This window comes from Trichoplusia ni, chromosome 16 (genome assembly GCF_003590095.1).
Source record: "Trichoplusia ni isolate ovarian cell line Hi5 chromosome 16, tn1, whole genome shotgun sequence".
Taxonomy (NCBI): domain Eukaryota; kingdom Metazoa; phylum Arthropoda; class Insecta; order Lepidoptera; family Noctuidae; genus Trichoplusia; species Trichoplusia ni.
Window position 1 is genome coordinate 3,019,246 of NC_039493.1, and position 25,554 is coordinate 3,044,799.

At 39.6% G+C, this 25,554-nt stretch overlaps 1 protein-coding gene across 1 annotated transcript; it reads right to left on the bottom strand.

Moving 5' to 3' along the window:
* Positions 1–52: 52 nt before the first annotated feature.
* On the bottom strand, positions 53–25,524 carry LOC113501976. Its single transcript, XM_026883308.1, has 7 exons — positions 25,444–25,524; positions 6,133–6,297; positions 5,298–5,452; positions 3,783–3,987; positions 3,513–3,659; positions 3,120–3,272; positions 53–3,025 (listed from the first exon to the last, which is right to left on the bottom strand). Exons 1-7 carry the CDS (start codon positions 25,484–25,486, stop codon positions 2,070–2,072), a joined length of 1,824 nt encoding a protein of 607 aa, XP_026739109.1. The 5' UTR covers positions 25,487–25,524; the 3' UTR covers positions 53–2,069.
* Positions 25,525–25,554: the final 30 nt, after the last annotated feature.

Genomic DNA, 25,554 nt, shown 5'->3' on the forward strand with positions numbered 1-25,554 from the left:
TTGAACCTGTAAAAATAATAATTTACAAAGTGGAAGGAAATGAAAGAGTGTGTTGGACATAACTACGTTTAATAACATCTCGAATATTGTTGGATTGTATCGAAACGGCCATGACAACAGTCCCAAGATCAATATAAAAGTGGCTTGGAATTACAACACTTGATCCGCCGGGCGCACTACATCAACATTACTACGATGTCATGAACACATAGTTGGCTAGTATAAAGAGTACCTAGATATTAGCCTAAAGTAGTTTCAAGTTTACTCGCACCCAGCGAATCGAGGCCCGACCAAATACAAGCATAGTACAAATAATACAGTAACAATAAAAACATTTAAATAATACGTAAGTAAGTCAACAAAATATATAAATGTCGGCTAATAACCATAGCACGAAGTACTTCAAAGTAGGCAGTAAGATACTAATATTGCACAGAAGATATCCTTAGAACTACGCAGATCGAATATGTATTGATCGGGCAGTCAAGTATTATTGGTAAAAACATGAGTACATAATGTCACAGCTACACGTTACTCAGTCTTAGCAAATGCTGCGCTCGACTTGCTCACGCCCTATCGACGCGACATAGCAGGACCTACTGTTTGTACGACTTATTAACACCATGAGATCAACAGGCCTACTTGCACTCTCTTGGAAATTACTAAGTAAAGAAAATGAAGTTAATATAAATAATAGAAATGTTAACTTGAGTCAGCAGACAAGTTGATTTCATTGTAATGGCATCGACAGGCCAACAACTGACGATCGGACGTCGGTTGTGGTCTCAAGCACACGCCTTAGTTATGAGCAATATTTGTTTCATAAAACAATAGCAATTTACTAAATTTAAATACAAAATAAGAAATCACGGTTGAAATATCCGTTAGGTACCTACTTAATATTAAAATAATCTCATTAAAATTCATTCGTTATCTGTATCAAATTATAATTATCGAATAATATTGAAAATACTTGATCACAGAAAATGCTAACAATACAGATACCAAAAGTTGCATATTCTCATAAGAATTACTTATATTTATTGCCGCCCGCAAGTTTAGGCAGCTACACTAATAAATTTTATTTAGTTACCTACTGCTACATCGAGACAAATTTGTATAATTTGGAAGGGCGTTTAAAACCTTATAAAATAACTACTTTTCGACTACGGTATTAAAACATTGCCCTAATTAGAACAAGGCTACATAACATGAAAACAAGTAGATATCCATTTTTTTTTGCAAAAACCTTTTCGACTACTTAAAACGTATGTCGGTTTAATGCAGATGAAACTTATAGATTAATGTCTTGTAAAAATATACTTCTAAAACCATTACCAAACAACGCAATATAAAACAACAGCTAACAATAGAAAACTTAATACAACAAAATAACAACTTGGCAACACTTGAAGTAATGGGAAACTTAAATATTAATGGAGGATTATAAATACTATGGAATAAGAATTAAAGGTCAACCTAGTAGTACAGTAGATACTACTGGTTCAGTCCTTGTGTTTCTAACAAAGTAGGCGGGTCGCGGGTAGGTACCTGGCTTCTTTGTAGAAATGAAAAATGGAATATTCTGGAATTGGTCTCAATACGTGATGATTGGAATGTATTGATTGGAAAAGTAATTACATATAAACACCGGAAATGAAAAACAATTGTTTATAGTCTTGAAAGTAAGAATTTTGAAGTTCGAACATAGCTTTAGATACCTTCCTACTGTTAAAATAGGTAATACGATTTTTTATAATCACTAAAATTTCTAAAAAACGGATTTCGCCGTTCGTCTTGTTCTAATTACAAATGCGAGCCCTTACTAAACTAAGTTTCATAAGTATCTTCTTTACATCAATAATTTGGACGTCAACGATTCGAAAAGCACGTTCACATGATTCTCAATATTATTCATTTATACAAAGATCACCTTCCTTAAACATTAGAGCCACAAAAATAAATCTAATTGAAAAAGTCGAAACGACAGCTACCCCCAGCCCCGAGGAGCATGGTTCCGCTACTGGACGAAGATCTAAACTATCGAGTACAACCGTACAGTACAACAGTTAGAGGAGACGGTAGGTCCACATGGACAGCGGGCTCTGCAGCAGCGCCAGATGCGGCGGCTCCTTGCCGCCCACCAGCAGCAGGTGCAGCTGGCTGTCGGCGGCGCGCAACACGCTGCGCGGGCGCCGCTCGCTCAGGTCCTGCAGCTCGATGTCCCCGGGGCCCACGCCCGAGTCCGGCGTCAGCGCCGCGCCCAGGTTCCTCACGTCAGGACCCAAGTAGTGCGGGTTGCTGAAGCCGAGGGAATTCCCCGACAGTCTGTTGACTCGCTCGGCGCTCGCGTAGTCCGACGTTGATAGTTCCGTGTCCTCCTCGTCAGTTATGATCGTGTCTTTTGTAAACCTGACGGAGGCTGACTTGGGAATAGTGACGACAGTAACTTTGCCCTCCATCTTCACTGATGAGATACCATCTTTCTTTTTCATACTATTAATTTCTCGCTTCATGTCTTCCTCTTCCTCGGAGTCAAGATACACGAGTTTTGTAGCTTCTATTGGTGATAGCACAGGTGTAGGGAGGATCATGTCTGCGAAATCAGGTACGGAAATGGGTTCCCGAGACATTTCTGATCTGTATTCGGGAACGTCTCCTTCACGAGGGCTCTCGTCACCGTCGGCAGGTTGTCTCTTGTCGATAACGTATGCAGAGTGGGACTTTGAGAGTGCAGCAGCTTCTTGGCGGACGAGACTCTCGGTAGAGTCTCTGTCTCCGTCCAGAACGCTGTAGGAGCAGCGCGCTGCTCTCCGAATGTGGAAGGAAGAGAGTTTGGAGATCTCTTTCAGTAGGCTGGCGGGCGGATCGGGCCGGCAGTTCAGTGAGTGCCGGTTGGCGGCGATGCGGCCGGCGGGGGCCGAGCGGACGCGCGGCGGCGCTGAGGGGATCAGCAGCGCGCAGCAGTCCACGCGGGGAGATGGCCACTTGAGACTTTGGGCTATTCGCTCCCAGGTTTCCGTTGCTGAAAACGGAAAGTAAGAAAGTAGTTTATTATATTATACGTAGTGCCTACACGTATAATATGAAAACGGGCAAGGACTAAGTTAATACTTTACCGAAATGGAATCTCCAGAGCTCGTTGGTAGAGTGACCGTGTGTCTCTCCACCGAAGATATAGAGATGCGCCCCCGCGCGAAGGCCCGCGTGGCCCCAGCGCGCGCCCGGCGCTGCCTTGCCCGCGCCCCGGACCGCGCTCCACACGCGGGACACTGCACACAGAACATGATTATTTCGGGTCGTAGGTCGGCTATTTGAGCGATACGTCATGTAAATTCAAGGATTGCCGCATAAAAAATCTAAAATCTCAAAGGCCTTTTTCAAGTTGGCCTCTTACAGGCCCTGTCGGAACGTTATAATAATGATTGTACCCACTTAAACTAGCTTAAACGTTACTTACGCAACTAGAGCTGGTCAATATGGTATATGAATGTCACGGTTGTTGTACTCACTGGTGTCGTAGTACCAGAGGTCGCTGCAGTCGCGCAGGTCGCACTGGCCGCCGTGCACGTACAGCCGGTTGTCGTAGAGCGCGGCCGCGTGTCGGTGCCGCGCCGGGCCCGCGCTTGCTGTGCGCACCTGGTGCCACGACTGGGACTCTAAGGGGCACACACAAGTAAACAGGTTAGGAACAAGTCACACAACAACATAAAGAAATCGATTTTAGTTTGATCATTTCTTCACTGTTTTGATCTTTCAAAGTGGTCAATAGGAATACTAACCGTAATGAAATGCCCATAGTTCGTTGGTGGATCCCCTCAAGTCCTTATACCCGCCGTATATGAGTAGGCAGTCCTTGAGCGCGTGCGCCGAGTGTCCGCGGCGGCCGCGCGGGCCCAGGCCGGCGGCGCGCGGCTCGCGGGAGCCCCGCCGTCTGAGCGTCGACGAGTAGTTGGACGTGCCCGGCAACTTGCGCCATATCTGAGTCTGGAACATACGGATGATACTGTCAGATTTAACGCCGTATTTTATCTTCGATACCTAGGCACTTAATTTTGAAAAGAGAAAGTAGCAAGCACCCAGCTGTTTAGCTGGTAGTAGTAGGGTTGAGTCTTCTTTGGAGTGTAGGAAGTCCAAGGTTTGAAAACCTTTGAAAAAGAAAGACTTCAGTACGCATATTAATTTACTTGTGAGGAACTCTCAGTGTGGTGAGTCCAGCTCACTTGACCGGTTTTATAATAATCCGATCAATTGGCAACCTTATGCCTAAGCTTTAAGCCGTGTGCAATATGGAATAAGCACATCACCTTGAACATACATACATAGCTGCACAGGTAGTACGTGTTGTCGTTCTCTTCCCATGCCGACGATATCGAACAAACTCCCGAAGTATTTGGTCCTTAAGACACAAGTGCTCTCTGTCCTTGATGGAATTAGCATTACTTAGCATAAGGTCGCGTGCACGTGTGCTCGACTTGCACTCACTGAGCCGAGAGCACGCGAGTCGCCGCCAAGTTATGATTTGTTCAGGGTCACAAGTATTCTTTTTGCAAAACAACTGTATGCAATCAAAGTCTATAAGTATCTGTAATTAGGTAACTTACTAAATAAGCAAACAACCCACACCTAAATCGCTGAAAAATGCTGTGCTTTTTATTTTTCAATTATTACACCAGCTCTGCTCTGCACAATGTTCTGCAGTCTGGTAAGATCTTTTGCAGGGCTAGTAACTTTTAGATTCACTGAAATTTATTCTATTGTAGGTAAGGGCGAGATATTTATGGGCAATCTAACAACCAAGTAACAAGCGCATATTGCCAGATTATACAACGTTGTAAAACTTGATGAAGTAAAAAGAATCGTGTAAACCTCAGTTCATTGCTTTGATGTAAATACTGAAGACAACCGATAAATATATTTACGAGGCACGACTTACTAAGACAAGGGAAACAGTAAAATGTAGAGTTCTGTTTTCAACATGATTATCCCAACCAATTCAACAAATAAGGCGGACGTAAACCGTATTTTATAAATCCCAATAAGTAACAGTTAATCTGTTACTAATTGGTCGGTTATATCATAGTTATTTATTGCGGTTTATACTAGATTTGTATGCCTGTAATGTCACATACGAGTATTTCATAGAGACGCCTTGAAAATATCTGATCCGAATTTTGAATTATCTTAACATGCAAGCATAAACATATTGACACATGTTTCTATTCTGATTCATGAATAGTGCCTTAGTATTGCGCTGTAAAAGAAAAGGACTATATTATAACAGGTAATGAGCTCACCTCTGTGTCATATATCCAGAGCGGGGTCTCGTTGGACAGCGCGCCCGCCTCGCCCCCGAACACATAGATCTTGTTCTCGTGCGCCGTGGCGCTGTGCTCCTGCAGGGCGGGCGGGGGCTCGCCGCGACACTCCAGCTTCTCCCATTTACCAGTAGCTAACAATACAAGTAGTTACGTCAGTAGGTGGCACTGGTATTAGGTGTGTGCACAGTTAAAAACTGAACTGAGAAAATTACAAAGTTTCAATAGAGCCTAGTTTATTAACAAAGTTGTGCATTTTTGAGATTCTTTTCTGGTTTTTATTAACCTATTGCGAAATACCTAAATCATAATGAACAGAAAATAATACAGTCCAAACAAAACATCACTATAATATCCAAACAAAACATTCATTTAGCATTCCGTTGACAAAAAGTTCATAATGATGTTGTAATTAGCGTTTGAGTCGTGTGATGAGGCTCGACCTAATTAAACGTCAGTCGGAGGCAACAACTGAAGCCGTGAGGAAGAAAAGACACGTTTTGTTGAGAGCACTCCATTGACTGCTCGCGACAGCCTCTTCGCGTCACGCGGAGTGCCGTATTCAGGTCGGAGTCCCTCAAGGAGAACTATTGTTGCCAAAGGAAAAACGTATTCTCAAGTAGACTTAATTATGAACGGAATGGCTTGTGTTCTTATTGTGTAATTGCCTCGAGTGCCTCGAGGGCTTTTCTTTCAAGTAAAGGCCTCATGTACTTCCAGTTGAATGTATGGCATAGGTAACTGTAAGACATAAAATTCAAGGGTTCCTATCAACTGTGTCTTACTTGTTACAAGGTAGTGTATATAGACTCACCAAGGCTGTACCTCCAGAAGTCGCGGAGCGGCACGGAGCCGCCGGCGCCGCGGCCACCGAGCACGTACACGTGTCCGCCCAGCAGCGTCGCCGAGTGCTTGCCGCGCGCGCACGGCACTGCGCGCCCGCTGCTGCCGCCGCTCTCCACAGAGCTCCACATCTCATCTGCAACGATATACCTGATATTTTAATTATAACAGTAAACCTTTACGGTACTGACGGCGATACCTGACAACAAGATTATAATACAGTTTTTTTACTAATAGAAGGGCATAATAAAAACAACTTCAAAGGCATACGTATCATGGGTACCCATCGGCAAATTTTAAAAGAAATAAAAATTGCACGCTCGAAGGCTTGCGATAAGGCAAACCACACACCGTCTTACCCTCCCTTGTAATCGAAATGTTCCAACTTCAAAGTCTTGTCCCTTCGAATGAAATGCATTACTCCCCTCCAATGTGCATAAAAATCACCAACTACTCGTCGTGTGGGGCAGATGAAATGCCGGGGTCCCTCGGGGCTCCTCGCCGGGGCCCTCCGCTCTAACGTCTATAAGTATTACTTATTGAGAATGAATCCCTTCTTGTTTCGTGTAGGGACGCGTTTAGGAGTTATCGTTTACAATGTGTAAATATTAGTTAGGATGGAAGTAGCTTTGCTTGTTTGTGGGAGGTAAGATCAATAGCACTCGGTGTTGTAGGTAAAGAGACAGTATTCATTCAAATTAGTCATGTTAACCTTTTTTTAGACGTGGCGTTAGACAGCTAATAAGACTTAGCTATTTCTTAAAGCATAGAAAGAAAACAAGTGTATTTTACTAACGCTATTTTTTGTTACAAGTTTTTCAGTGTTTAGAACAGGTAACTTAAGCAACCCACAGAATTTAATAAATTGTAACTTTGTAAATTGGACATTTTCCTGAGCTGGCAAGTTGCCAAGCATTTTGTAACAACTTCTTTATACGGATAACGAATTGTAGAAGAGAGTTTTTAATAAAGCAGTCGTATTTTCTCTGACATACTTGCAAAAAACATTAAATAGGTACCTAATGATGTATAAGTAATTATGAAATACTTATAATTAACCCGTTTAAATCAAACCGCTATCCTATAAGGCCGACTTATATTCGGATCATTGTTCAGATAAGCTTTCCAGAGTCAATAACATTAGTTCTCCGCGAGACAACACCACAACCCTTCTGTATTAAGACGTATGGCTTCATAAATGTCCATCTATTCTCCGAGAGGTATATTTATTTTTCACGTCAAATATTTAGCTGGATAGCCTTATAATTAGTCCCGGTTCAGCAACCCTTTGTTTACCACGTGACTTGTTTGACAATCCAGTCGAGACCCCTGGCCGAGGCCGTGTTGCCGCACTTGTCGGGGCAAAACAAAAACAGAGGGGAGGTCAGGAGGCTCCGCGTACAGTAGCCGGGGGTAAGCGACGCGGGGAGGATGGATGTGTGTGATCAGGAGTGACTGCTGGCGCCTATTGACTTCTATTTTACCTGCTAGGGCAAATTTGTTTAGTGCACTTGGCAAGTCTTTGATGGATGGGGTGCTTTCCGTAATTAACAGACACTAATAGGTTTTTAAAAAACTCAATGTGTCGCAGCATACGTCGCAGCACTATTACAAGATTTTCTTAAAGTAAAAAACCGATGTCACTTTAATACATATATTTTGGGACAAACGTTTATAAGTTGTAAGGGCCGTTTAAACTCCTATTAACATGAATCCCCGTACAGTACATTGTTCTCAAGGTCGCTATGAATGGCCGAAGTTACATACAGAACTTCAGTGCTGCCAAAAAAAACTTCCACCGATTAACAAGTCCAATTTATATTCAACTTAATAAAACTTTGTCCAATTACTTTATCATAACTTCCTTTGCTCTACATTTTTGTTTATATTTAGAATAAAAGATTTGAGGATTATTTCACTGTTGTGTATACATGTAAAAACTGCGACATGAGCCAACCATATTGTTGCAAATATTATTAGTTGTTGACTTGTAAACGGTGGTTAGGGGGTGGGGTGGCGGTCTCTTATGGAGGGCATTAGCTCGTCTCGCTCGTCTCCGGCTAACCCGTCGCCTGCCGCCTCGGCGGGTTAATTGAGTCCGTGCTTAGCCAGCGCATTAGGAAAATAGGAAAGCCCTCGACAGCACGAGCTGTGGGAACTAGAACGACGCTGACGTCACCCGCTCCCGAAACGTCTTGTTTGTTTTCATTAGGATGCTAATGTTTAGGGTGAAGTAAACTGTTTGTGGTTACACAAGTTGTTTTACCAAAAACTGTTGTTCTTTGTAAAATTACTTTTAATAATTATGCAGACACACGAACTGCGAGTTCTGCAAACGTTTACTCTGATACACCGTGTTTATTTGCGTAGAAAAATAATTTCGTTATGTTATTTTTATCAATTTAGCTATTATCTTAATTGCTCAAAAACTTATATGCAAAAGAGAACTGTGTAGCTACTTACTAGTACCAGTAGTCCAAAGAAAAGGATAGTTTTCTTTATATTAATTAACATTATTTGATACCCATGTTTTCTGTTACCGTCCCCTGCACGCGTACACTAATTACCTAAATAGCAACTTGTTTACTTTCCCAACATTACGGAGCCTCTTGTAGTCTAGAACAGGTCCGACCACCGGACACCCACTCACCCACCCTCCCACTACGTAATCCGTGTTTATACACTTAAATTTTAACATAACAAAGGACGACTCGACTATTGTACCTATATCAGTTAAAACCTTATTTAGTGAAGAAAAAGGTATTTTGTTTTGAACATTATATTTCGATAGCTTTAGGTTTAAGTTCGTAAAAGATATTTCGGTCTAGATTCAACACGTACTCTATAAAGAGAGCCGAGTCGCGACTAACTCAATTTCCGACGTTCAAACATATTTTAAGGCTTGTATCGGCGCTCTCCGGCCCATTTATTTATCCATATTTCAAATATATTTCGTTTTATGATTTTATAAAATGTGAATATTTCTTTTATCAGTCGTTGAGTTGTATGTACGACAAGTCATGTATTATATTAAGCTAGGGTACAAACAGGGATGTTAGAAAATACTTTTAACCCTTATTTGTTATTAAAGGTATCGTATTCAACATTACCTTGTCTATATACATTTCTGTATAAGTAAGAACGGCATTCATTCAACAAGAAAGTAAATAATTTCGTACCGAGATTGAAATGTCAGAAAATCTTGATTGAGCAAATTGTAGGAAAATCAAGAGAATTAATGTAAGAGGCAGAGAGAGCGAGCTGCTTGTAAATAATATATGAGGCTCACTAAGTCATCGAAATAAATAATGGCGTCCGCGATATGTAGGTCATAAAACACGGCCATAGCTAGCTACGGGCCGCTAATCTTATGAGTCGGGAAGATTAACGGAGGGTCGCGAGCGAAGACGATTGATAAATCAATTATTTCTTGGTGTGGTTTCTTAGATTCCTACTTATACAAACGGATTTATGATTGTACCAGGTACCAGGTAGATCTAACATTGGCAAAAAGAAGTAATAGGTACTTTTACATATTTAATAAGCTTTAAGTTTTACAAAAACCTTTTAGACCGAACAAAATTTACTGAACAATGTAACGTAATCCTATGAGTCTGCAAAGAGATTATCCGCGTAGAAGTAATGAGTGGTTGCGGGCCGTAATCAGCGCGGACGAGTTCCAGGCGAGGCGCCTCGTGAATACTGATGGATCACCATTACCTACACTGATACAGCACACGTAACATCTTTCGACAGGACTGGACTCTTGTAAGAGTTTCCCTACTAAATGGCTGACCTAGAGAACATCTCACACTTAAGATCGTAAGTGCCCTCAACCTTTGACGTCGAATGATTTTCACTCAAAGTATTCTAGTTAGCAATCAACCAAAGAATGAGTTTTCAAGTAAAGATTCTGAGAGCATAGAGATGTCGATGTTTACGGCTGCCTACCCTAAAAAGTACAAACCACTTCACAGGAGACTAATGTATCCTGTATGTGCCATAATGTCTTCAAGAGTCCAGGTTAGTAGATCTGTAGAACACAGGACTACAGGTATACGTCCTTGGCGCTTTTTAGCTGTATGTATCCAGCTTATATCGATCAATATAGTTAAAAATAGGTCGACTCGTTTTTATTGATGTCTTGTTCCAGAGGGCGATACTTCGGAACAGAAAAGATTGAGTGGACAACTTTGTTCCTCCGGAGTTCGGACGAAACTTCTTGTCTTAAAACTTAGTCTCCATTGATCACTTTTTACGATTTTCTTAAAGATTGATCGTTTACGGACAAAGTCCAGTTAAAATCAAACAATTTCTATGTGCTGTCAAAGCTTGTCCAGTGAGTATTGTACAGGATATCTTATGTGAACACGTATCCCCGGGTCGCATTGTTAAGCTAAGGTGCTCAACAGTTCGATAATATCGATCACTGACCACACCGACAAAAATCAGAATGATCAGCATTGTATTACTAATCTTATTATTGCCCAATAGTGCATAAAATTAAGTGGCTTAATCTGTCCTGAGCTATCAATGGCGTGCTGCGTAAGGATTACAGGGTAACAAGTGGTAATTACATAATTATCAAGTGCTTAACGTTAAGGACCAGTTGACCTCTGACCCTTGGAGTGGGGTCACAGACACGGCGCTACGTAACAGAGCCCGCGTCAGGTAGGTGTGAGACAGCACGCGAGCGCCAACATGCTCACGTCACTCCAACACAATATTTATTGTGTGTTACTAAAAGTAGAACCTATGATTCAAAATAGATAGTAGCCTGTAATTGTAGTTGCAATGGAATTATTACAGGAACATAGTTAGCTATGTTCCTGTTCTTTATACTAGGAAGTGTTACTAATATAGTTTTAAGATTTTTATTTACTAACCAATACTGTATACTTTATATATATGTTAGTCTGTAAGGTATATATCTATGGGCCATGTTGCCTGAAAATAAATAAATTTATTATTTATTATTATTATAATTTCATTTTTATCATAATGCAAATTAAGCATTCTCGAAAAACAACCTCTCTTGAAGTGATTCAAAGTCAGGCGCGCAAAAGAGTCCAGATAAAATTATCTGGGGTTTAAAAAAGCACCTAGTCGTACTAGAGTTCTAACTCTCCGTGAATCAGGCCATATTTTTTGCAGTATCATCATGGTTCGTTAGGCACTTTTCTGAAAGTTCACAAAACAAAATTTTGCCAAGGAAGTCCGGCCGGTTCGGAAATCCGGGGGAAGGCGCGTTCCTCGTCTTTTGTAAGGGATTTTAGTTTATGGAACCATTTTCGGTAAGGAAAGGGGCTTTCCTCAACGTACTCACACTTCAGTATGCGTATGTTATTGACAAGCCTGGGGGTTATAGCGGTATCCCTCACGCTTATCGATATTACTGTCAAAACGGAATATCTCCTACGGGGTTATAAAAAGCGTGATGTTTTAAAAGGTAATGAATTCAAATATACATAAAAATACTGCAAGGTACAGAAAAGAGGCACAGTAAGCATTCACTGAGGTTCCATTATATTCTAAAGTACATAAAATATACATAGAAATGATATAATTTCGCGGTTTATTAAACTTTTTACATTTGTCGGCCTGTCGAGACCACTGAGAGCTGCGCTGAATGTAAAATATCATGAATAATTTTAAAATCTCGTTTCATCTCAATACAAGGCGCACGTACTCCACCTACATAGCGACTGAATAACCCTTCCGACTTGCAGGTAACGCTGAGTTGTGATTTTTGTGATATTGATTCTTTACTTATGAATTCAAATATGGGATCAAGAGATCTTACAAACGATCGTGCTGCAGATTGTGATAATAACTAGAGATTCGTAAACAATGATACACACACATAACAGTAATCTCTTGAGATTAACATCTCGACAAATTGTACTGGTATCAATTCATTATCAGAACCATATGCTATATCGACAGCTACGGAGGGTGTCAGCAGACAGATGCCGGCGGGGGACGAGAGGGGGGCAGAGCTGGAGGAAGCGGGGAAGAGGGGCAGCCAAGGGAGCAAATTGGATTTGGCGCGCAATTGTTACTTGTGTATAGGTGGCGCGAGATGGTGTCGCCAGGTTTTTGATCAATCAGAGGACAAAAGAGGAGCTGAATTAAGTTTTAATGCGACTAACTTTCTCGTGACGAGGTAAATTTTCAAAACGGTTGTTGGATTTTATTCCTACACAATATAGGAATACGTTTTGAATATTTGTCTTAACTCATTCTACTTGTGTAATTGGATTCGTTATAATCCTGAGATTCATATAAACATAACATTTTAAATACATTTGTCTCAAGATCATCCGCTTTAACCAGAAATGTTGTTACCATGTTGCGACAGTAGAATATTAAGTGGTGCCTCTATATATGTACATCCTATTGAGCTGGAACAGTTGCTTGGTGCTCCCCTATCATGGTCATAGCTTATAGCGGTGTGTCCGACCGTCTGGATTAGCGCGGACTTAGCTAATGTTGTTGATGGCATGGACCTCTGTCACACAACAGTATCCAAGGATTATGTTTGCAGAAAGGTTGCCCCGGGATCGGGTGGAAATATTGTAGAAATTAATTAAATATGTAGACTACTTTGTAAACGTTAGACCCACGTGCGGTCCACTTTAAAACAGAGATGACCATTACTGATAAAGCTAGTTAAAACACTCCTGCGTGAGTGAATCAATAAAATCTAGCTATAGTTTACGAGCACACCTCATTCAACATTCTTTGTACTCAAGTAGGTAAGAATTATGGGAATTGCAAGCAAGCACGAGCAAGAAATATCAATTCATTTGATATTTCTTTCCTTAGAGCTGCGTGATGAAGTACTAAGAATGTGTTGCTGAGTTATAGCATTATAGTTAAACAAACAGATTTGTGGAAAAAGTTTGTTAGATGACTCATGGATGTAACATGCTTTGTTCGTTGCCGAACTATTTTACAACACACCAATAAGGCTATTTCCTACGAGGAAAAAGGTATTTTTTTTTATATGTAGTTAACCGAATAGGTATCATACACATTAACGAATAATTTATACAGCACTAGTCATGTTTGTTTTCAAGTAATTGACGCCATTCGAGCAGCGAACAATTCTCACATCTTCAGCGTAGAAGCCAAACTTCAGCTGCTATTGTTTCAGGAGAGATTTCAAAGGGAGCCAATCGTCACTACTGAAGCAAAGCCAGTCGGCTCAGCGTGTAATGACAGCTATTGTGACTTGGTACTAACGCAGTGGGTACCAGCTACAATGGAGCGGGCCGCGCGCCGGCCTATTGGGATGAGGCTATTGTGGCGCTGATCAGATACCACACAACAGTGTCTGCCTGGCCATGTGAATGTATTTGTAGCTTGTTGACTTTTGTACTCAATTTCAATACATGTTATGTATTGATTAAACAGGTAATCTACACGAAACGTTATGAATCTTTTGTGTTTTTAATATCTGGCTACAAATCACATGAGGTCGACAATAATAACAATAACATTATTATTGAAACCAGTAATGATCTAAACAGGGCTGAACCCGTCCCCACACACCCCCTCCCCCGCCGCCGCCTGCGAGCAACGCCCCCGGCGCTAGCGGCGCTGGCAGTACCCACCCCCATGCTATCGTTAACATTTAAGATAAATTGCTATTCCCACAAATAATCTGTACACATTCAACTGGCTCAGTGTTTGGAAATGATCGACATAAATTATACCACGAAAAACAAAATATTAGTTGGAAATAACTCTTCGACACGCAGTGCAAAACTAAATAGCTATACCCAGTGCAGAGTTTTCCCTGTGTCGTCCATAACGTCATCATCCATCACCATCTAGTTCCGCGGCTAACTTGAGGAGCGGCGGAGCGGAGAGCTGATAACGAGCGCCGCATTACTCACCGTCTCATCCGCCAAAATGCGAACAAATAAAAAACGTCACCGCTAATGGACGGGATAATACGGCGGAAATTATAAGCTGCTACATTACACACAAGGTTGCTTTTCTTTTAATTGTAACAATGTAAACGTTATAGCAAAATTAATTAATCCTGTAAGCCGAAATGCTATGATAAACATGTAAATCAGAGATAAAAATTATTTTCGTTACGGCGTTTTGTATGCACTACCTACTATTTATTTTAGGTAAGGATCAAAATTTCAGTAAATTGGTATTTAAAAAAATTAACAAAATAATTTTATTTTATGTTAATACTTTACTACTTGACTGCTTAAAATTACATTTATTACATTAAAATATAGACCATGATACAGGAACCCTTAAACAATCCCTCAAAACACATTACTATTACCGGCCTAGCAAGTTACCAGCTTAGCATACTTAGTATTTGATACCACGTTTTTTTTTTATTTGCCCGAGTGGCAAAACTATCGACAATAACATTAACAACAACGCACTAACACCTTCATCCATAATCTTAGGTAGCTTACATGCTTAGATACAAACGGAGCTTAGAGGCTCACCCCGAAGTAATTCAGTTATAGAGGGCGGGCACCAGCTATCTCCTGAAATTCAGGATCATCTGAATGCTGAACACAGCGCAGTTTTAATGCAAGTAGGTCGGACTCGGGGAGAGCTCACGACAAACATATTATAAAGTTAGGCTTTATGTTTTAAGCTAGTTTTACTGTATCTAGGGTAAATGCGCCACAAAAGAGCTGTGTGTGCGCCACGGTTATATTCTAAAACATTGTTTATCCCAAAAAATATAATTTTTCTCTTCTCTTTTCTCGTTTTTGTGACCTGCTGTGACGGAAAGTGGAAAATATTTTTCTCATCTCAAATTATACTGTCATATTAATTTAGGTACAGTTTCCAAAAGAGATAATTCAAAGCTGGTTTTCGCGAGACACATCCTGCTAAAATATTTATATTGCAATTTATCTCAACGAAAGCAGAAAAGGTTAAAAATAGTAGATCTACTATGGACCTGCAGTAATTTAATCTTGTTTGTAACCTAGGCGAGAGAACAGCGTCAGCAAGTGTTGTAATCTGTGCAATATTCAGGGATGCGGCCTTGGGGCCGCGCCGCCGCCGTAAACATTATAGTTTACGACAAGAGATGCTCGTAACACATATCTGTGACAGCATCGCCAACTTCGGAAAACATACAGAAGGTCCAGATATTACGCAACGCCGAGACTATGTCTAAGCTGAACCTATGTTTATCGCATTCCGCATAACTATAAGTGAATTCATTCGTTTTGTAAAGCCTCTGCTACTACAAATTGTCGAAAGTTTTCTGTGCTTGATAAGAACTCAAGAGAAATTTCGAAAATTTGTGCATGTATCAGTAAAGTTCAATACTTTAAAGTAGATAAGTATCTACGTTTAAGTTTGAGATAGACGGAACTTTTGCCGCCCTTGTTTCCTAAAGTTCCAGAGTGAGTTTTCTGTATTCATGTCTTCTTGGTTAGTAAGTTAGTTGAGACGTAAGTTACGTTTCAGTAGGCAGCCGGGGTCCAGGGTCTTGAATAAAAAAGGTTTTCAGTTTGAGGGTGAGGAATCTCAGATTGAAACATTCAGCAGCATTGGTGATGGTCTACCAGACAAACACTCATTTGAATTAGACTTGTAGAAGCGCATTGCACTTGTACCTATTGCGTCAAAGTTTGTTATTACTTAATTGTTTTTAATATTCAAATTGCAAAGCACTGTTGATGTTAATCAGGAACCAAAGCTGAACAACATAACACTGTCTTTTGAGGAGAAAAATAAATAACGAAATCCCGACTCTATTTCTTCAACCGTAAGGTTTAAAACATAACCTTAAAAATAGTTTAAAATAAAATATATAAACGAGTTATTTTCAACTTCATTGGGTACAAAATAAAGTGTGTTTTGCATAAACACGTGTTGAACTATTCCCTTGGCAAGCATCGAATCGAGGCTCGCACGAATAAGTGCCGTGTGAGGGTAGTTTTAAAGTTATTTACCGTTTGCTCGTGCGGGGGTGAACGACCCGCACCCCTGCGTGTTATGCAATGTCCGTCCGTCTGTCAGCCGACATAGGTACCTCTAATAGATAGAGTCGCGGAATCAAATGCCGATACCGGATACGAGCCAATGAAAGCCAATCATAATCGAAAGGTTTTAAACTGATTGCGAGGGAATCGAATCGCCGGAACGATTTAATATCGAGCTCTCGTTGCTCGTTTGAAACCGATTATTATTAAAATCAGAAATGAGTTATAGGAACATGAAGCTTCCTCCGCCGTTATTTCATGCTTCTCTCCTTCACAAACAATTTTCTATGCTTTCATGAAAACAAAAATATTATAGCTTGATCATTTATTCATTTGAAATGTAAAATACCTATCCTAAAATTCTGAAAGAAAAAATAACAACAATGAACAACAAGGTCATGTTTGGACTGTTCTGTTCTTAAATCGTTATGTGAGAGCGAAAAAAATTTTACATTTTTTTTATTTTTAACCTAAAACTTTTTTTTTTACCTACCTTGCTAGAATGACCGTAAAATTCCTAGAAATGTAATTAGTTGTTCAACGGCAAGAAATGGAGTTAATTGGTTATTAAGGCACTAAGGCAAGGTATAATTTCTGCTCGCTCTGCAACTGAGCTTTCCCTAATAGCAGCTTTTGTTCGGCGCAGGTCGGTGATTAGACCTCACGCGCGACCGTCACGTTGCAAAGCGATGCCAATTAAGCGTTGGGTACCTATCGTAATTAATTGTTAACGACAGTTCCGGGATGATTCTTAGACATTTGCAAAGATATGGTTTAGTCTTCATTTAGGCCTTGGTGTTGGTATTTAGTGTTGATGGCTTTTCCGCATTTTGGCTCCTACTGGTTAGCTTTTTTTTTATTCTGAAGCTGTTACGTTGGTGTTCGGGGCAGTAGACACCATTTAGTTACACATACGGTCAAAGAAACTCGACAATAAACTGTAATGTACCAGGTTCACGAGGACATCCCTACTAATATTATAAATGCGAAAGTAACTCTGTTTGTCTGTCTGTTAAGCTTTCACGTCTAAACCACTGAACTGATCTTAATGCAATTTGGTACAGAGGTAGAGTTGACCTTAAGAAAGAACATAGGATAGTTTTTATCCCGGATTTTTGAAGAGTTCTCTTGGAAACGCGATATAACCGACATCGACGCGGGCGAAGCCGCGGGCGAAAAGCTTTATAATTTATAATTTGAAAAGTTTATTATGTAAGTAGTTTATTTTAACACAATGTCTAGACAAAATTGAACTTACCGCCATTTTACTTTTAATTTATGAGAAAATTTTAGAGCAACAGAAGAACTTATGAGTTTGATTACTCCAACGTCTCTTACATGAACAATGAAAACCGGAAAGTTTTAATTACATCACATTAATTAAAATTATCTCTTACTTCAAAGGTCCTCTTGTTTGGTCAAACTCAGTAAATGTCAGAGAGACAATAGGCTAAGCGTTGGCCGGCGCCCGACGCGACCGGCACTACAGCCTCCTTTTCCATTTTTAGTCAAACGAAAGTAAGTACTCGTGTCGTTTTTAAACAAGTTACTTTCTTTCTCTCTGACCCCATTATTTAAACCTAGCCATAACTTAACCCGTAAAACTGTGTATTACTAAGGATATAACTTGGTTTTATACTCGTTCATAGCTATTTTCTAACGTAGCTTTATGAAACAGGTTAATATTCGTAATAAGGTGTTTATTAGGTTTTAACTTTGATATTAAAGCTAGTATTACTTATTCCACTTTTTACTATGCGGTGAAATACATTGTAATGGGTTTTTGTTCAGGTCCCACGTTGGGCGCCAACACAACAGTTCTACGAACGGAAATGAACGTTAGTTTCAATTAAAGAACTAAATGGCAGCGTAGGGTCAATGATACAAGCCTTTGTAGTGAACCGGGTCACAAGGCCAGCCTAACGTATACAAGCCATCCGAGAGTCTAAATAGCTCCCAGGTTATTCTTTTTAATATTATAAATTGAAAGCACGAGTATCGCATACAATTTTTTTTTGAGTTTTTATGAATGCCGTGTATGTACAACTTTTTTGTTGCAGACTACATTTGTATCCATATGAATGTTAATAGATAATAGTTATACCTAATATACCCATCCAGCATAAGTAAGAATGTTCACGCAACGCAATTAATAAAAGTCCCAAAGACCTATCGCCATTAACTGTAATATATAAAACACATAATAATCTCATAACATCACACAATTTCCGATAAAAACAAACTTCAACCCCAAATTCGCACCCTATAAAAAACCTCCCAATCCCAATTAAGATACAGATGTAGGCGACCGCGGCACGCGCCTCGCTCGTAGTGCTGTACTCACCGGGGTCCCGACATCACCAGGGTGTCATCCAAACAGTAAACAATAAACACTGCACTAACGCGACCGCGCCGCGGAGCGACACACGTGCGTCCTTGGCGGAGGTGCGCGACGCACTGACGAGCTTCTTGAGTGTTGCTAGGGGAGGATTTTAATGTTAACTCCCGGATCCTGTTACCTATTAAAAGGACCTTCAGGATACTATGTACTTATTATTTCCAAAAATATTTAAAACGCCAAGACAATGTTACTAAGACCTGTAAATTACACCTACATAAGTCATAGTCTACATGTTTAGTCTACATGTTTTAAAAACGAAGTGGATTTGCTTTACTTTTCGTGATCAATGTAAGAATGTTTACTTATAACTCTTGCTGACCCAGCAAACTTTGTTTCACAATACTAATGAGTTCTAGAGAATAAAAAAATAGCGTTATAAAAAAAAGATGTTGTTTTATTCTCAGACCTTCCCATTTCATGGAACACACAATTTCATGAAAAGCGTACATCGTGACGACAAGAAAATTTTATATTATAGAAGATAACACATGGGTAGATACTAAATTATACATAACTGTTTTAATTCTTAGAACTATTGATAAAAAACGATTATAACATCTTAACGATATGTCACACCGACTTCTGAATGTTTATCAACTAAAGTCAAGGCATTTCTTACTCTATGTTAAACCGGAAAAACTCCCCATTGTAGAGGTAACTTTTCTCCTGGCAACACGAGTACGCTAAGGGTGCGAGGGTGCGTTCAGTACACCGGACAGAGTCCGTTTAATTGTCGCCGAGCCCGAGCAGCGCAGCAGCGGGCAGCTCACCCCGACGGAGCGTTCGACGTGACGCCGGCAATAACGACGTGATTGCAATTATTGCGGGCTTTATTTGAGGCCGTGACGATCGCAATCCACGAAACATTCATTATCCTTGATTGCTCGCCCGTCATAGAGCTAAGACGTACGATCAGCACCTACAAGACTACCCAAATATATTAAAAACAAGGAAACTCGTAAAAACCGTTGCAGTAACAGCATGCAGTATAAGACTTGTTTCGTAACACAGGGAAGCATTTTCCGGCAGCAAAACTAACGATATTCAGTAAACACACAATTTTAATAAACGTTAAAACATCTCAGCACTCGCCGCTTGTCGGTCGCAGCTGCGCTTCAGATTAAGCTCTGTCCATAATTTCTTCTCTGCAGCTCCACTAGTAAAGCGCATGCCACTTAGTTAAATAGGAAATCACTATGTTTCTGTGACCCTTAAATAGAAGGAATCCGTGTGCGATGGGAAGTCCGAAAACTGAGGCTTTTAATTGTCGCTCAACGATCCCATTAGGGGGCAAAACGAGGGGCCGTTCCCCCAAATAATATGAATTTTACAGGAGTTATCCAAAATTAATAATCGGGGTTCAAAACGATTTAAACGTGAAATTACAAATATTATAAATTGCCATTTTCAATTGTCTAACGTGCAATGGTACGAAGTGGTAATCATTTAAGAGACAATTAATGTTTGTACAAAGCTTTGTTCCTCACAAGAACATAAATTCAAGGAACAATCGCGGCTTTTGTACTTGCGGTGTATTACGCAACCGAATCAAGGCCGATGCGGCCGTTGAACCTCTCCGAGACCAGATCTTGTTCGAATTAAAAGATTTAGGTTATTTCCAGAATACCGTCTGTGAAATAAGTAAGCTTCATTAATTTATCTTACAAATTAATATTCAGTAAGTATATCATGGCCGTGGATAGGACAACATCGTTACGCAGCGATCGCATCTGTGCTCAAAAATGTATTCGCTGAAAATTTGGTCATAACCCCAACAAACATGAAAGCAACCGTGTAATTTGTGTAATTTGGCATCCAAACCATTTTCGTAATTATAAGTGGGTAACTGGGTACTAAAATTTTAAATTATTAAACATTGCCCAGAAAGGGATTCGGAACGCGTCCGGGTTCCGGATCAATATGGCGGTGGCGGGAACGCGCGTAAAGCGCGGGAACCGGGAAGCCTTGCAGCGCGCCATTTTGTCGTCGCCATGGCAACCAGACGGAGCCAGATTATAAGACACAAGTCGGTAATGAGATCGCGTGGTTCAAATTGTGTTTTCTCTGAACTGTCTGTGCGAAAGCGGCACTCTAATGAAGCCTTTGTCTGATTCCAGAATAATGAATCTACCAAAAATAGTAACTTAGGTATAAATGCGTAGGTGTATTAGTTATTTATATAAGTTTCTTGCCTTGTAGCCTTGTTAACTACATTGCGTGCAGCAGTGAGTACAAAACAAGCAAAAGGTAATAGACATTACCATTCTTCTATTTTACCATTTTCTATTAAGTATTTACTTTGTTATTACTTCGTCTTACATGGCTTCTGTATCAATGTCACAAGTGATGAGTTTTTTTATTATTTCCATATCACTCTCGTCTCTATCAACCACGGGGTCCAGGCTATAACTAAATAATGAAGAACAATTTTTCTTTCAATATCCAGAATCCGAACCGATTTTGAAATTGAAAGAAAATTTGTTTTGGAAAACGTAAAAACATCAGAATTTATCTGCGGAATCTTTATTAACTTGGTATCTTTATTATCTTTTGACACAATTCTCGGTGACCAAAAAACTTGCACATCAGTAGGTGTGAGAGTCGTTTTCCCTAAAAGCTGTTAGGAAAACCCAATGGCTGGGAAACTTGAAGATATGCCGCGAGTCAGGGCTACCTAACTGAAAAGGAAACTAACTGAGGGACTGAAGTTTCATGTTTTACAGGAGAAGTCGTCGCCTACCTAGGTATACGTAGGTATGGGACCGTTGCGTGGACCATTAGATGATTACCTGTGATAAGAATAGTTACTAAAATCATATCATTCACTGGTAAGCTAATAATATGTCGTAATTATTTAGTCTACCTATTATCTTAGGTAAAACGACCGCGTTGCTTCGCATTGTTACATGCAAACCTATATTTACCTAACCGCAAACCTATGGTCCCTAAAGTTATATGAGATTATAATAACAGATATTTGGGGGCGATAAAAAGCTTAATTAATTAGTTTCATATGATTAAAGTGTACGTCATTGTACGCCAAAGTTCAATGACTTACTACGGAAGTTAATTCCAGCGATAATTTCTCACACAAGTAACAATACTGCTAGATACATAGTAAGGAGGTAAAATTTACATATTATGTACGTTATTTATTTTATATAAGTTTTATTTTAACCGTTATTAATGAGGAACTATGGAGAAAAGTTAAAATGTTCGTTGTAGGAATTGAAAAAAATATTAAGCAATTTATTTTCTAGGTACCATTCAAAATAATATTTTTTTCTAGAAAAATGAGTATAATATCAATAATATGATAAACCCGCCTCATAAAAAGACTGCCAAGTTTTGTAATTTGTTGCTTCATTTTTGTTAAAATCTTTTTATGAGTTCTAAATTAAAATGATCATCGGATCTGCTCTACATGAATTGAAATCAACTTCTAATCTCTTAAACAGCGTCCTTATCACAATGTAACGTAAACCTCGCCTGCTTAGCGCATATTTATGTGTGTGCTGAGCGAGGCTCCCGGCTCCCGGCTCCCGCACACCTGTGGGGGCCAGCACCGAACTCTCAGGATGTTGCCTCTGCTGTCGCTATCGCAGGGGAGCTGATTAAGCGCACCCACTTGCCGATTTATTTATGCGCCGGAGAATGCGACCAGGAGAAATATTGTGAGGGAGCCGAGACATTATTCTTTTGGGAAATGTTAACAAAGGTGAATCGTTAAACTCAACAGATGCTTACAGTTTGATAGCCTGTATTGCTTAGAACAGGGGTTCGGCCACTCGGCGTGAGAGTATGTGCAAACATCATTTTCTTTAAGTAAACACTACTAACTTGAGGTAATGTTAGTAAGTTAGCGGATATCTAAGTAAGTGGGGCACCCAGAAAGGTCTGAAACCCTTTACAATCGATCGTCGTGTAAATAGACATGTGGCACGCACTGCACGCGGCGCGCCTTACGTGCGTTTTTTACGCGCTAGGCAACTAAGGCCAGCTAGTATCCACAGCGAGCCGATGGCGAAGCTACAGATATATAAAAAAGAGTGCGGAAAAGAGTGCACTATGACAATCTCAAAACTTATGTAGAAACACTCAGGACTACTAACTTACTTGCCAAACTCGGAGCAAACTAAACACAAACAGTGCAGAAGAGAGAGACTTAATTATTTTTCATCCCTACCTTCGAGCACTAGAATACCGTTTAGATAATTACTTATGATACTAAGTAAGTTATGATCGGCTTACTCAAGTCGGGATTGCTCGACCAGTTTCTGACTCAACCAGAGCCCTTAGCCATGAGCTGACGCTTATCGTTTCCTCGCTTTCATTACTCGATAGCCCCTAATCAAAGCAAGCTACATGTAGTGGCGGGCTAGTTCCGCAGCCGCGGGCCCGGCCGGAGCGCCGCCGTCACGAGGGGGCTATGTGGGTCAGCGCGGGACTCCGGAAGGCGCGCCCGATACCAGCCATGTTCAATGTGTTCCTGCATCAGTGCGTACCAAGGTGACGAACAAATTGAAACAAAGACTGCATTGGAAGACAAACATTTATATGCAAACTGATCTAAGTAGTATTTTTTGATTCAGAGGTGTCTGAAATCTTCAGGGTTCTATTTATGTAATCACTCTAAATAAAAAATAAACCTATAATCGGTACCATGATCCATCTCTAGTCCTCAACAAAAACAAAATAAAGCTTACAAAAGCTCTACTGACACAGCACAGCTGAGCAGTTAATTAGGTTGGAGGCACACAGATTACCTGATAGTTAGGCCCGCTTTGATGTGGTGCATCCGCCCAGCAATTACGACTACACCTGGACATCTGCCTACCTAGGCAAACACTACAGTTAGCAGTACCGCCAGTTGTATTCCTATTATTGTTTCTGATACACCAATTAGTGATCTATTATTCACTCAGCTCGCTCGTGCAATTTACTGTTACGAGAATTAAATTAGTGCAATTAGAGTCTTGGTTCGCCGCGTCGGTTAAGCTTTGAACTATTTGATAATGTTCTGCGTAATTTTGGTACAATTAAACCGAATAACTATTTAAATCGCCACAGGGAGAGGGTAAGTAGAATCATTGGTCGATAAAAACTTGGTGGGTACCATATGGAAAGTGCGTATTTGTTATGCTTAAGCGTTTATTTCGTTGAATAACACACACCATATAAAGTATATAATTTAACTAGCTGACCCAACAAACGTAGTTTTGCCTAATAAATTATTTCTAGTTCTATGTATTTTTTTAATGCCACATTATAAAAAAATAAAAATATTTTTTTTAGTGTGAGCATCCCTCATCACTTAGGGGTATAAAAAATAGATGTTGTTCTATCCTCAGACCTACCCAATATGTATCCAAATTTTATAAAAATCGCTTAAGCCGTTTCGGAGGATTACGGTAACTAACATCGTGACACGGGAATTTTATGTATTTGAAGAAGATAGAAAAAGAAAGAAGAAGATAATAAAAAGATGAAAATAAATAAAAACACGATAAAAGGTACAGCTTGAATATAGACGCGGCGAGAGTGAAAAACAAAGCGTGTGTCACGAAAGGCAGGGGTGACAAACCTTAACAATATTGTGAGATATTCATCTCACAATATTGTTAATATTGAGAGCCGTATTGTGTGAATAGTAGAATATCAGTACTTCTACGTACTGTATTTATTTATTTGTTTGTTTTACGTTTTTTAGACTTAGGTACAGCAAAAGAAAAACGTTCTAATTAAAAGTATGCCTAAAGTTAAGCACTGGTCGTCCTATATAACAAATAATATTGAAATCTCATCGTTGCCTGAAGGCTAACTGCCTTCAGGCAACGATTGAAATCCTCTTTCATCAATCAAAAAGGGCCTCGGACTAAAAAAGTAATAAGTGGCTGTTTTTTTTTAGCAAAGGTAGGTACTTAAATATTTATTTGGCTCTTTTAAGCAATCAATGTGTTTTCAGCCCCTGACGCAGGGCTGTGTGCAAAGTGTATTTATGGCGTGTTCTGGCATTCTAGAGGTGCGCGTGCCCCCGCATAAGCGCACCTGATTTATTGCCTGTCGGCAAACGGGGTTTCAGCTTTTACTTCCTTGCTATTTTTTGTCGAATTTCCGTTTTCTTATCAGTTCACCCGTTTTGGTGCTAATTATACAACTTGTCCTCTTGAATACTAAACTTTTGACCAATACTTGTTATATAATTTATCTGCAAAAAACCTGACGAATCAGTCGCTCGAAGTCTGACTTATAGACTCAATCGAATTGCCCATTAGAGCTGAAATTATTTAACTATCACTATCATAAACAGAAATCCACAGTTTATGAAAACTGAAATCACGTATCCATAATTAGTGATACGCATATGAACCATTCTACAACTCATGTGTAATAATGATATTAAAAAACATATACAATGTTTTTATAAACAACAAAATGTATGTTTTCCGCTTAAATATTCCGTTTGTTATAAAAAAAATGTTATTTTTTACATTAAGTTACGTTCAGAAAAAAGTATTGTTTTTTCTGAACGTATCTTAATGTACTGTTAGGTTGGCATCATTGCGTCTGTCATTTTGTTTAGTGAGGAGCAAAACATTGTATAAATATTGAAATATGTTTTTTGACTATCGGCAAATCCATCATTCCATCTCTACTTAAAAGTTTTAAAGAATTTATTAATAAGCTTCGATATAGTACTTTTGAAGTACTATTTTAAGTGGTTATAATGAAAAACTAATAAAAAGTATAATTATAAATAAAAACAATGTCTTATAATCCTGCTAACTTGGAATGATATCCATGTATATTATTAAATTAAATAAGTACCTAGATTATAAGTTTGTTAAAATAAAATAAGTTAAACTTATATTCTGTAATACAAACATCATACCTGCATCGGTCGCTTCGACAATGTCATCCTGATTTTCGAGCATTGCGGGAATTATCGACACTTGCACTTCACTAGTTATGTCACTATTTCACAGACAGTTTTCGTTCTTCT

Bases quoted from the DNA above. Each gene is read 5' to 3' on its own strand.
- LOC113501976 (XM_026883308.1), bottom strand. From the start codon at position 25,486: ATGCTCGAAAATCAGGATGACATTGTCGAAGCGACCGATGCAG. The intron at 5,453-6,132 runs GTGAGTCTATAT...TTGTATTGTTAG, and splicing joins CTTCTGGAGGTACAGCCTTG to CTACTGGTAAATGGGAGAAG. The intron at 3,660-3,782 runs GTTAGTATTCCT...TGTGCCCCTTAG, and splicing joins ACTATGGGCATTTCATTACG to AGTCCCAGTCGTGGCACCAG.